The sequence below is a fragment of the Carcharhinus amblyrhynchos genome, chromosome 2 (assembly GCF_965287045.1).
Source record: "Carcharhinus amblyrhynchos chromosome 2, sCarAmb.v2.hapA, whole genome shotgun sequence".
NCBI lineage: Eukaryota > Metazoa > Chordata > Chondrichthyes > Carcharhiniformes > Carcharhinidae > Carcharhinus > Carcharhinus amblyrhynchos.
Genome location: NC_137325.1, coordinates 96,083,411 through 96,097,474, shown reverse-complemented (window position 1 = coordinate 96,097,474; position 14,064 = coordinate 96,083,411). Strand labels below are relative to the sequence as shown.

The following is a 14,064-nucleotide window of genomic DNA, read 5'->3' as shown; positions in this document are numbered from 1 at the left end:
CGCTGCCAGGCAGTTCAAAATTCATGGGTTCTTCAGCCATGTTGCAGATGAAGCATAATAGGTACTTACGCTTTTTTGTCGTTTTCCAATGATTTGTCATCAAACACTGGTAATTTTGGCATCAAGGTCTCTTGTCAGTCACTAAACAAGGTTGATCTTCTTTAACAAAAACAGAAAATGCTGGAAAATCTCAGCAGGTCTGACAGCACATGAGAGAGAATAGAGCCAATGTTGAGTCTGGATGATTCTTCAGAGCTTGGTCTTCTTTTGCAACACTGGAGTATTTTGTTCCATAAGGCAGCTACACCAAAGTTTGTTCAGCTAGGATTTGATTTGGTCCGCTGACGTCCATGTTTAGGCACTGCATCTCTGATGACAATGTAAACATTCCAGCAAAGGACCCATTTGATAGATGCTTTGCAAGATTAGGCCAGCGGCTGGTCCTTGCCCTGATGGCATATTTGGTCTTGGGCATCTTTATGGCAAAAACCTTCTTCTGTTCTTGTACCAGTTTTTCACTTCTATTAAATTCCCTCACTATAGCACACTTGACAAATAAGTACATGTTACTACTTTTAGCTTGAAAGCAGTGTCATACTTTGGTTGAAGGGCCTATTTCTTTTCATCACACTGGTCTGTGTGTGGGCATATTTTAAATGCCCACTCACCTTTGCAACACAATCCACATCTCCTACTTGATCCCATGAGCCAACTTACAATATAAAAGTTAGCAAACATGCATTTATGGCAAAAAAAATTGAGGTTGACTAATAATGCAAGTTTTGAAAATGAGGTTTGGGGGGCGTTTATGCCATGTATAATAAAAAGCATGATTTTTGATGTTTAAGAAAAGGGTTGCCTCACTCATCAGGTCAGTCCATCGCAGTCTATGGTAGGTACTTAAGGTTCTTCCATGAGGTGTGGAAACTACTTGGTAGTGATCCTTCACTGCCCTTGAAAAAAATGGTGAGCTGCGTTCTTGAGCCGTTGCAGCTCACTTGGTGCAAGTACATCAATAGCGCGGTCAGAAACAGAGTGCTACAATTTTGACCAAGTGACAGTGAAGGAATGGCAATATTGTTCCAAGTCAGCAGGGTGAATGGCTTGACAGGGGAACCTGCAGGTGGTAGTGTTCCCATGCATCTGTTGCTCAAAGTCACGAGTTTGAAAGATGCTGTCAAGTGACTTGGTGAATGCTGCAGTGCATCTTGTAAATGGCACACTGCTGCCACTGTCTCAGTTATGGAGGGAGTGAATGTTTAAGCTGCAATAGCGTACAGGACGTTTTTAATAACACTTGCTTTTGAAGGTTTGAACTGCATTTAAAATGATAAGATGTCATGCTCATTAGACCATTACATTTCTTGAAAATGTAGAAAATCCCAGTTTAAACTGTGGGTGGATGCACTAGACATCTGTTTCAACAAATGCATACCACTAATCCATTCTCTATCTTGTGCACTGCACAGCATTGCAGTATTCACTGTCTTTATCTCTCAATATTACACATTTCTTCAGCCACTGCAGAACATCTATGACAGCAGCACAATTGTGTGGACATAGGATATCTCTGTCATCTCCTGTAGAGGATGGATTGGAAAGAATTTCAATTACATCATATTGTGACTAACATTATGCTAATTTATTAGACTCCCAAATAAAATACAATGCATGTTTAGTTTGCTCTAGAAAGCAAAGTCATCACCTTCAATTTGCCCTTCTAGTTGATGAATGAGAGCCATGAGAAGAAAAATACATAGTTATACTAAAGTGACTTTGGGTAACAAATAAAAAGCAAAATCAAACGTGAACTTTCCATGCAACCTTCAAATACTAACCTTATATGATTGTATCAACATATGTATAACACCAGGAGCACCATGGCACCAATGGACCAGTCTGTCAGTTTCATTGCTCAATGAAGAAGGATAATTTCCAGACCTAAACTTTTTATGTCGCACATAGTCTACACTAGGTTTTACGAGTTCCATCAAAGTCTCTTGGTCCAACTTTGAGCCTGGCTGGAAGAGGAATAAGTTCTTTTAAAAACAAAATCTAGTAAATGTCACTTAAAGCATCCTAGAGTTTGAAGAGATTAGATGACACCAGCTACAATTTCATTAGACTGAGTAGTAGGAGTGCAGCATGCATCCTGGGAGTTTACTTAGGAGACAGTGGGGGAAAAAAAAACTGAAGTACAGCAAGACAGAGGGCTTTAGGGAAATGCAGGACAGTGGGATCAGCTTTGGATTGCCCTAGCAAAGAGCCAGCACAAGCATGATGGGATAGATTTAAGAACATAAAAATAGGAGCAGGAGTAGGCCCCACCATTCAACAAGATCCTGGAGGGAGTGCAGAGGAGGTTTACTAGGCTGATACCGGAGTTGAGGGGATTGAGCTATGAGGAGAGGCTGAATAAACTAGGCTTGTACTCGTTAGAGTTTAGAAGAATGAGGGGACATCTCATTGAGACGTATAAGATGATGAATGGGATGGATAGGATAGAGGTGGAGAGACTCTTCCCGCTCAAAAAAGACAGTAGGACTAGGGGGCACAGCCTCAAGATAAAGGGGAGGCGGTTTAGAACGGAGTTGAGGAGGAACTTCTTCACTCAAAGGGTGGTGAATCTCTGGAATTCTCTGCCCGTTGAAGTGGTGGAGGCTGCCTCGCTAAATATTTTTAAGAAGCGGGTTGATGGGTTCTTGATAAGAGAGGGGATTAAGGGTTATGGGGAGAGGGCAGGAAAGTGGAACTGAGCCACAACAGATCAGCCATGATCTTATTGAATGGCGGGGCAGGCTCGAAGGGCTAGATGGCCTACTCCTGCTCCTATTTCTTATGTTCTTAAGATCATGGCTGATCTGAAGTGGATCAGTTCCACTTTCCTGCTTTCTTCCCATAACCTTTAATTCCCTAGCCTATCAGAAACCTATCTACCCATGACTTAAATATATTTAGCGAGGTAGCCTCCACCACTTCAACGGGCAGAGAATTCCAGAGATTCACCACCCTTTGAGTGAAGAAGTTCCTCCTCAACTCCGATCTAAACTGCTCCCCCCTTATTTTGAGGCTGTGCCCTCTAGTCCTGCTATCCTTTCTAAGTGGGAAGAATCTCTCTACCTCTAACCTAACTATCCCCTTCATTATCATATGTCTCTATAAGATCCCCGCTCAGCCTTCTAAACTCCAATGAGTACAGACCCAGTCTATTCAGTCTCTCTTCATAATCCAACCCCCTCATCTCCGGTATCAGCCTAGTGAACCTTCTCTGCACTCCCTCCAAGGCCAATATATCCTTCCGCAAGTGCGGCGACCAAAACTGCGCACAGTACTCCAGCTGCGGCCTCACCAGTACCCTGTACAGTTGCAGCAAGACCTCCTTGCTGTTATATTCTATCCCCCTCGCTATAAAGGCCAACATTCCATTCACCTTCTTGATCACCTGCTGCACCTGCAGACTGGGTTTTTGCGACTCGTGCACAAGGACCCCCAGGTCCCTCTGCACCATAGCAGGCTGCAGCTTTTTGCCTTTTAAACAATAATCCCTCCTACTATTATTTCTGCCAAAGTGGATAACCTCACACTTGCTAACGTTATACTCCATCTGCCAGGTCCTCGCCCACTCGCTCAGCCTATTCAGATCTCTCTGCAGACTTTCCACACCCTCCATGCAATTTGCTTTTCCACTCACATGTCATCAGCAAATTTCATTACACTACACTCAGCTCCCTCCTCCAGATCATCTATGTAAATGGCCCCAGCACCAATCCCTGCGGCACTCCACTAGTCACCAACTGCCAACCAGAACAGCACCCATTGATTCCAACTCTGTTTCCTATTAGACAACCAATTCTCTATCCACACTAACACCTTACCCCCAACTCCATGCACCCTAACCTTCTGCAGCAACCTCGTGAGGCACAATATCAAATGCCTTTTGAAACTCTCAAAACACCACATCCACCGGCTCCCCTGTCTACCGCACTAGTCACATCCTCATAGAAATCCAACGAATTCGTTAAACCCGACTTCCCCTTAACGAATCCGTGCTGCATGTGCTTTATCAAACCATTCTTTTCTAGGTGCTTCGCTATTTCTTCTTTGATGACAGATTCTAGCATTTTTCCAACTACAGACGTTAAACTAACCAGCCTATAATTCCCTGCCTTTTGTCTGCTACCTTTTTTAAACAGCAGCATAACATTAGCCGTTTTCCAATCTTCCGGCACTTTCCTGGACTCCAGCGAATTTTGATAAATAGTTACTAAGGCATCTGCTATCACCTCTGCCATTTCTTTCAGAACCCTGGGATGCATTCCATCCAGTCCCAGAGACTTGTCTACCTTCAGTCCCATCAGTCTATCAAGCATTACCTCTAGTGACAGTAATTGCATTAAGGCCCTCATCTCCTACCATCCTTCTATCTTTAATATCCGGCAAACTATGTGTGTCCTCCTCCAATGAAGACTGAGGTGAAAAACTTATTTAAAGCCTCAGCCCACCGCTAAATCCCTCCTCTCGACCTCCAAGGGTCCAACATTCACTCTAGCCAGTCTCCTCCTCTTTATATATTTGTAAAAGCTTTTACTGTCATTTTTTATATTTAGAGCTAGTTTAGCTTCATACTCTATCTTTCCGTTCTTTATCACCTTCTTAGTCAGTCATTCTTTGTTGATTTTTAAATTTTTCCCAATCTTCTAATTGCCCACTATTTTTAGCCACTCTTAACGCATTCTTGCTACCATGCCGCATTTGGGGCGGCACGGTAGCACAGTGGTTAGCACTGCTGCTTCACAGCTCCAGGGACCTGGGTTCGACTCCTGGCTTGGGTCACTGTTTGTGTGGAGTTTGCACATTCTCCTTGTGTCTATGCGGCTTTCCTCCGGGTACTCCGGTTTCCTCCCACAGTCCAAAGATGTGCGGGTTAGGTTGATTGGCCAAGAAATTGTCCATAAGTATCCAGGGATGCGTAGGTTAGAGGGATTAGTGGGTATAATATGTAGGGATATGGGGGTAGAGCCTGGGTGGGATTGTGATCGGTGCAGACTTGATGGGCCAAAGGGCCTCTTTCTGCACTGTAGCGTTCTACGCATCAGCTTTTAATTTAATACTCTCCTTTATTTCCTTCGATAACCATGGCTGGTTATCCCTTCTCTACCATCGGAATATATTTCTGCTGAGTATCGAAAAAGATCTCCTTAAAAATCCTCAGCCGTCCTGCCAACCAATCTGCGCCCCCAATCTACATTCACCAATTCCACTCTCATCCTATCATACTCCCCTCTGTTCAAACAGAGGGCACAGGTTTGGGACCCTACTTTCTCATCCTCCATTTGCATCAGAAATTCAATCATACTACGATCACTCGTCCCAAGAGGATCCCTCACAAGAAGATCCCGAATTCTACCTGCCTCGTTACACAGCACCAGATCTAAAATAGCTCGCTCCCTCATAGGTGCCGTTACATACTGATTTCAACTTTGCAAGTGAAATCAAGTGTAATGTCCAATGTTTTCATAGAGATGACAGTTAACTTTGTTTATATAATAAAGACAAAATACAAAAATTCAAGTGCTGTGGATACAATCAATAGGTCAGTCCATAACTATCTAGAGTGTAGACGAGTTCATTTTTCAGGTCTAGAATTCTGATATCACCATGGGTGCTGATCAATCTGAACATATTGCAACATTTTCTATTTTAATTTTGGAAATCTTAATAGATCCTTTGCACTGTTGGCAAATCCTCAACATTTGAATTTGAAAGAGAAAAGCCTGACAAAAGTTTATAGAAAAAAATCGTAGAATCCCTACAGTGCAGAAAGAGGCCATTTGGCCATCGAGTCTGCACCTACAACAATTCCACCAAGGCCCTATCCCCATAACTCCATGCATTTACCCTGCTAATCCACCTGACACTAACAGACAATTTAGCAAAGTCAATCAATCTAACCTGCACATTTTTGGAGTATGGGATGAAACCAGAGCACCCGGTGGAAACTCATGCAGACACGGGGAGAAAGTGCAAACTCCACAGTCACCCAAGGCCAGAATTGAACCCAGGTCCCTGGTGCTGTGAGGCAGCAGTGCTTACCACTGTGCTTCCATTTTTGTTATAAATACTAATTTATATGTCATTTTATAGTTACTGGTGGACCTGAATATTACCAATATCTGGAATTTTTATATTTAAATAAAGAATATGTCACAACTGCTGAGTCTTAGTAGACTTGTAATACTTACTTCTTGGGAGAATCAATTCTTTGTTCTTCTATATTTAATTGTTATGTTCAAAGAATTAAAAGAAACGGCATCACATTGGCTCAATAGGTTATAGTATTTGACTGAAGTTGTGTGCTTCAATGATTAGAAGGTAGATTAGCCCAAATTGTGTATCAGTGGCTAACAAATGGCACAGTTTGTTACACTTGCCCACAGAAAGTCTGTGGGTTTTTGCAAAGTGATTTTCAATTACAGAAAATCAAAATAGCTTGCCACCTTCTACAGATATAGACCTGAGAGAGAAGGGCAACTGAGAATGTATTTTCTTTACCAATAGATTGAAGAATCCTACTGATGCAAATAGGGGACAAGCCAGGAAGTGCAAGTTAGAATATTTGATTCAAAGTAAAATCATGCATAGAAAGTGAAAGAAAGGAGGCAAGAAAATTGGGATTGAAAGGAAAAAAAGACACAAAGAAAGTGAATTTCCAAACACTTAAAATTTGAAAACGAGATGCCACACTTTCAAGAATAACTTCCAATGCCAGAGAGATTGTTTGGAAATAATTAAGATTCAACACAGCATTAAAAAGCCACTTACACTCAATTGGATAAATCCCAAACTTTGGCATGTTTAGTGTGTAACCAGTGGGCAAATACCATAACTTCACACCCTTCAATGCTGAACCTGAGCAGGATACTGTTAAAGAGTGAACCATGTGGGGAAGCAGGGCAATCGGGATAGCAACTTCCAAATTTCCGTGTTTCATTTTGCATGTATCTTATTGGAAGTCGGCTGCCTGATTTACAATTTAATGGTAAGCACTGATTGCCCAGCATTATTTGTGCGGCCAAATCCAAACTAAAATATTTGCTGCATCTTGAGGATTGGGCCATTTTGACTTCCCATGCATTCATGCAGCTGGTCATAATGTTATGGAATTTTTTTTCTAATTTCACTAAAGAATATACCACTTGCCCTCAATCAATTATTATTGTGTCTATTGGACTAGTGAATTCTGTTAAGATAAATAATGCATTGATGCTGCATGGTATTAGAATTCATCTGCTTTGATTACATCTTTGAGGATAAATGAAAATCAATCCAAATTTTACACTCAAAACCAACCTGCATTAGCATATAGTAGATCCCTGCTAAACCATGGGCTGCTCCAACATATTGTTTTTTGTGCCACTGGTAGAGAAGAGGACAGCGTTCAGTTTTGCGTTCTTCCTTGGAAAGATTTTTGCCAGATTCAATAATGGCATTGACCACCTGATGCCAAAATTAGAGTGGGGGAAGGGGGAATGGAGGCAGAAAATAGAAAATTTGTGGTTAAAAAGTCTGAAGCAGTTGAAAAATGTTAGAAACTCTTATAATAAATGATTTGTAAGGCATCCTATCAACTAAAACATTCAAATATTAAAATGCAAATACAAGCACCATATGCTTCAGTCATCAATTCCTATAAGCCAAAGGTTGACAAAAGGCCTAGGAAACTAATGATCACAGCAAGACAACAGTTTTGAATACCACCGAATTTTTGTCCAAGTTTGCAGGACATAGCAACCTAGGTTCAGTGGCCAGTGTTACAAATCAACGTGTGATATAAAAAAAGATACCTGGGCAGGCATGTCCACTGTGTAAAGAGGTGGTGGGTAATATCAGTTGGAACTGAGAATGGATTACATATTCAACATTTACGGTAACAGAACAGGAGAAAAGTCTTTCCCTTTGGTGAATCAGTCATTAAATCATTGGTCCAGCATTTGCAGGCAGTGAAAAAAGCAAATAAAATGAAATGGATAGCTAAGGGCATGAGTTACAAATCTAAAAATATTTGGTCATGGCAAATTAACACTGAATATTTGAGCCATTGACAATAACCAAGAGGATCATTGGAGATGAACCAATAGATTGAAAACAGGCCAATGTGATGTCCATATTCTATGAAAATGCGACAAGCCAGACAACTATAAATGTATTCACGTACCAGGAGCGAACTTAAAAATCGAACCCCCACCTATTAAGTACCAGTTAACGTTGCTTTAGTGGAGGAAACATCTGCCTCGATTAGCCTCCTGAACTTGAGTAACTGACAAACCAAACACTATGACATTCTGTACTTAAACTTCCAAAAAGCATGTGATAAAAGTTTCAAATTAACAGCTGACACGAACTTAAATCTATGAAGTTTCAAGGCAAATTTGGGAATGGATAGGAAATTTGACCGGAATAAACTAAAGCGTAGTTGGGAACATTTGCAATTTACATCAACTTAGATTCAGGAACTCATGGCAAATACAAACAGTTTGCAGTTTCATACCAGAAACCAGAAGGAGCAGTGACAAATGAAGAAGATGGCTCAAACATTTCAGAATGAGTTAAATAACATGTGTAGATTGGCAGAATGGGAAATGAAATTTAATATAGACAAATCGGGTATATTTTAATTTTTGAGACATTAATCCACGAAGATCTAGGAGACTTAAGCATGTAGAAACAATGTAGGATAGCAAACAACTAATCCAATATAACCTTGGGAGCTACACAGACAAAACAGTTGAATAAAACAAAGATTTAGCAATCAGGCCACATCTCGAATATTTGATACAAGTTGCTGAAAAATCAGAAACAGATATTTAAGTGCAGAAAGTAGTAATAAGGCTAACCTGATAATCAAAGGGTCAATTTATGAAGATGGCAGAGTCTAGAAAGGAAATATCTGAAAGTAATCTTGAGATTATATAATTAAGCAAGTGGAAAATAAAAATTTGGAAAAAACAGATTCCACAACAGGGCTCCTGCAAAAGTCTTTTTTGGGGGGAGATGAATTAATTTGATCAAATCTCATGCACAAGCATCGGACAATAAATCAAGAATTGAAAGGAATGCAAGGTTGAGATTGAACTAGTGGTCCTCATGAGTGAATTATTTGTGGAGCACAGGAGAGAATCCATACAAAAAAGTACATATTCAAGATCTTGTGATTTTCCAGCAGCTTCCACAACTCATTAATGCCAAGTATAATGTCGTACTGGCATTACGACATTGTCCCAGAAGCTCAACCTCGACACAGCTTTAACATAAACAAGATAGCACTACTGTGCCCAACTGCAAATGTTGTGTCACGTGCCTTAATTCTGGTCTATCCAGTATGTACACTAACTTTCTTCCATTAAAATGTATTTCAACCAGTAAAGAAATTACTCCAATACCTTTATCTGATTCCCAGGGAGCGTATTATCTTTGTAGCAACTGTTACAAAAGAAAACATTACAATCAAAACTGCATTATCAAGACCTCATAATGAGCACTTCAAGTGAATGACCAGTCAATGTAGTCATGGAGGCATCCACTGAGGAAACACGTTGGCCAGAATCCTGGAAGAATGCTGCTTCTCTTCAGATAGTGCTGCAATATCTTTAGCACTCAACCGAACAAACAGGATCTCATCATCTCCAAAAGAAATGCTTTTCCAACAATGCAGCACTTCAGTGTATCACTTAAATGTCAGTTTAAGTATATGCTCAACTGCCTAAGTGACACTTCAACCCTGAACATTATGAATTGAGGAAAATCGATACTTGTAAGAAATATAACAATATAAACCTATTAAAAAAAAGGTAGTTTTCTTACCTCCTGAATAACAGAAAAAGGAACAGTATCGTGCCCAATCTCTGTATTCACATATAGTAAGGCATATAAATATCCAGCTCGGCCATATAGTAGCTCATCTGGGATATCAGAATCCAAACAAACAACAGTTCTCTGCAGTTGTAATAATCTAATAGGTGCAAGAAAAATAATGATCATCAAGAAAAAATAATCACACGCACCTGAATAACTGCCTTAAGGGTTATGATAAAATATTAAGCCAGTCTTGACAGAAAATTCTACACCAAAGCATTTTTACACAATTGGATACTTGTAATGCTGATCTCACTCTTGACATATTTTTTATGTCCAAAATGTCAATGTGATATGTCTAGTGTTTGGATGCAAAAAAGTCTGTGGTTTCTTTGCTTTTGAGTGGCTGTTTGCTTCTCATGTTAGCCTAATTACTGGTTAGCAGCAATGTGAAAAAGAAAGCCAAATGTTTAAGTCTCACCTCACGGGGAAACACAAATTGGGTCCCTTGCAGATTCAGGCAAGAGCTTCAGAGGAGGTCCAAAAATGCAGTGTGGAGGCTGTCTAGCATGTGGACATGCCCTGGCAATTATGAACAAACTCCCAATTATAGGTATATACTTGCGGATACCTCAGGAGAGTTAAAGGCTAAGAGATCCCTGACAAAAAAAATCTAGAGTTGAGTCCAAAGGTACATTGATGTCCAGATAGGTCAGGCTGGATCTTCCAGTCTCCAAATTGGTGGGAGACTCAACATACTTTACAAGATATGTTGTACACCCTGCAGAAGTCCAAATGCACTGGCCGTGGGAATTCCCCAGGAAATTTGAACTTCCAATGCACAATTCCCCCGCTCCCCAGGGCCCTTTGAAAAAAGTTATGTGGCAAATGCTATATCGAAAAATCCCAATTTCACTCCTGACTAACTACAGAACTAATGACTCAATCACTCACATTGAACTTCAACTTACATATTCCAACTCTGGGTAATGCTAGACCACTTAAACTCAAACACGGGGAACCAGCATTCCTACAGTATTTGCACAAACTTCAGTCATTACTAGTGGCAGGGAACAGTGCCCCAGGATATGCAGAGTGCAATGACTGTGGCCATGCACAAGAACAAAAGCAACAACAGCTATCGAGGCATCACCTTGAGCACAGTTGGTAAATTATTTGCCGATACTGCCCTCAAACTGCAAATTTTGACTGAACCCATCACCTCAAATCCCATTGTGTTTTCAGAAATGGAAAATCCACAATGAAATGATTTTTTTAGGCCAGCAACTGCAAGAGAAACGCCATGAACAAAGGAAATAATGTCTTCATCAATCTCGTCAAGTCTTTGACCACGTGAGCAGAGATGGTCTATTTAAGCTGCTGAGCTGCCTGCCAAAGCTGTTCAAGGTGATTTCTCTCTATGACAACACGATGGGCAAGAAAGCTATGACGGAACCCTTTGAGGTCCACAGTGCAGTCAAAAGGGTTGTGTTCTGGCACTAACATTCTAGCATTTTCCTCCCTTTGCTGTTGCTATATGCCTTCAAGTCATCTACAGAGGATGCCTACTTACAAACAGAACTCTTGGAAAGCGATTAATTCTCGCTCACTTCAGGTCTAAGACAATGGTGCTCCAAATCCTCATCAGAGAATTGCTCTATGCTAATGTTACCACATTTAACGTTCCTTGCAGAGGCACACCTTCAGTGGCATATGGACAGGTCGTCTCACACCTGTGAAGAGTTTGATTTAACCATTATCAGGAAGACAAATGCCATGGAGAGAATCTGGAACAACAGCAAATCTGACTGAGAATACCAAACTGAGTGTCTACCTAGCCTGCTTACTTGGTGCATTCCTCTATAGTGCTGAGACTTGGACAACAAATGCTAGGAAGGAGAAAAAGCTGAACACTGCAGTGATCATCCATCTGCAAAAGGAATAAGCTGGACCCAGTCTGTCTTCAACATAGGTTTAGTCACAAAACTCATTATGGTAGAAATGCAGACTACTTTCCCCATTCATAGTTTCTCCCACACAGTTGGGAACTGGTTCTTATATCTGTACCCCAACTTCCCAAGTAATATCAGTTTCACTTGGCATTCACTAAATTGTCACAGAATTTACACCATTAACAATTTCCACGTTGTGCGTCAGATATATTTCTCAGTGTCTCTTTGCAGAACAAGATCACTAATTCAAGTAGCCCTGGACTATGCTAATTCAATCAACACCCAACACTGCTAAGCCAACATCTGCGCTAGCTTATTGACATTCAATAGATGGGTGATGGCTTTATATCCAAAGGCTTTCTGTAGTGACCTGGCCACGACTTCCTGAATTAACATACCTCTGTTACAAGGACATCTGCAAACGAGTTACGAGATGGCTGACACTGACAACTGGCAGACAGTCACGGATAGCTGTGACCTCTGGTGGCTGACTGTTAAGAGGTGAACAGAAATGAAACACTCAACTGGGTGAGTAAAGGGCCTAGGTAGGAGAGGCCAGAAAACTGTATCTCTTTTCAACCCACGGAAAAGTCTTTCTCTGCAACAAATGTGGCAGAGATTGCCATGATATAATGCAGCTTTTAAGCCACACCTGGGAATCTTAGCACAAAGTCGACCACTGCAATCCAAGCCATTATATCAAGATGGAAGGCTGCCACCACCAATGCAGATTGAAAGCTTCAGTCAGAATTAGTAGTACGTTCAGCCAAATGCTTAGATCATCCATGTCAAATATTAATATGTACCCAATAGTGCTAAATAATCCAGTGTGACATTGTCTAGAAATGCATTTCTAAATAGCAACTGAAAAATACATAGGATAATGAGTTTGATTAACTTACTTAAAAATTGTAAACTTCTTAAAGTTTCAGATAACTAGATTATTTTTGAAATAAGTTAAACGGTGAACTTGCCAAAAAATTAAAATCGATGTCCTTACTTTGTGACACACTCCTGTGATTCAGTTTCATTCTTCAACTTGTGGTGTACAACAGCACCAACAGCTAAAGGTCCTGCATCACCACACAGAAATGTGACTCTTCGACCATTCAGATTACGCAGAGTCCTCTTCACATAATATAAAGATCGTTGGAGATGTGCTGTCTCCTGTGTTACACGGAAACACTGCAGATAAAGGAGGGCAATCCCTAGACCAAAAAAAGTTCCTTTGTAGTTAATTCAAGTCAAAATCTTCAAAACAAAAATAACATGTCATACTAGACCATGTAAATTTGTCTCATGATTAATTATTAATTCAAATATGTCAATCCATTGACATCTTTCGAAATTAGCAACAGACTTTTAATCTCCAGGTCTGAAGCTGATCTAGAACTTTGAAGGGTCCTAATTGTTGCATTTTACACCCAGACAAACTTATTTTCATTTCTGATAAATGAAAGTAGGCATGTTGTGTTCTTCTCTGATTTTCTGTTATATTTCTACGCATCATAATGATAATATTTAGAGTCCAGAACAATAAGCTAAATAGTCCGTTGCAGCAAGGGAAAATGAGCCTTTCAGAAATTTATTTGAAGTAATCTGCAATTATTGAAATAACTTCTCAACCCATTAATAATCTTCATTTACAAAAATTCTGATAGATTTTTAATCAATTTTTTTTCCAACGTTTTCAAAGTCAGAGCTCTGGAAGTGGAATGATTTTGATTTGTAGTAGGCTGAAGTCAACTGGAATACCCATCTCGGGGAGGGCAAGAGTCCAGAAGTTGCTGGAAGGACAGAGGATCAGCGGATTCTCATCTCTTTAAGGATCCTCCTCAAAACCTTTCCCAAGATACTGTCTAATTCCACTCCTGTGTGGTGTCTTGGGAAGTTTTCCTACATTTAAAGGATCCGTACTTTATTCCCAAAATGATTACCTTGCTTCCCCCCAACCCCACAATGATTATTAACTGGCATCAATCTCGTGCATTTCAATTTTACCAGTAACAAGTAAATGAACACAAGGAGAATCTGCATGCATTGAGATTACTAGTTTAAGGTACAACTGGACCGGAATCAGCTGGGAAGTCACAGGGAAAGAGTTAGCAGGAGATGCTTCTTGGATTGGTTGAAATTAGCAAATCGTGTTCCCAAGCATCTATGTTGCAGGACATTCTCTCTCTTTATATGTTATGCATGATTTGAGAATAGAAAATTTACAGAAGATAACGAAGGAAATGTAGTGAACTGTGAATCAAGC

General features: G+C 40.4%; 1 protein-coding gene across 2 annotated transcripts in view; it reads right to left on the bottom strand.

The window, feature by feature from the left end:
* The window catches only part of lancl2 (LanC lantibiotic synthetase component C-like 2 (bacterial)), a 57,155-nt gene that overhangs the window by 24,445 nt on the left and 18,646 nt on the right, over window positions 1-14,064 (bottom strand). For both annotated transcript variants that reach the window (XM_080209497.1, XM_080209490.1), the window contains exons 3-6: window positions 12,805-13,012; window positions 9,862-10,009; window positions 7,351-7,497; window positions 1,839-2,021 (exon numbers count right to left, since the gene is read on the bottom strand). In XM_080209497.1, the coding sequence (XP_080065623.1) occupies window positions 1,839-2,021; window positions 7,351-7,497; window positions 9,862-10,009; window positions 12,805-13,012 (686 nt within the window). The remainder of the gene's footprint in view (window positions 1-1,838; window positions 2,022-7,350; window positions 7,498-9,861; window positions 10,010-12,804; window positions 13,013-14,064) is intronic.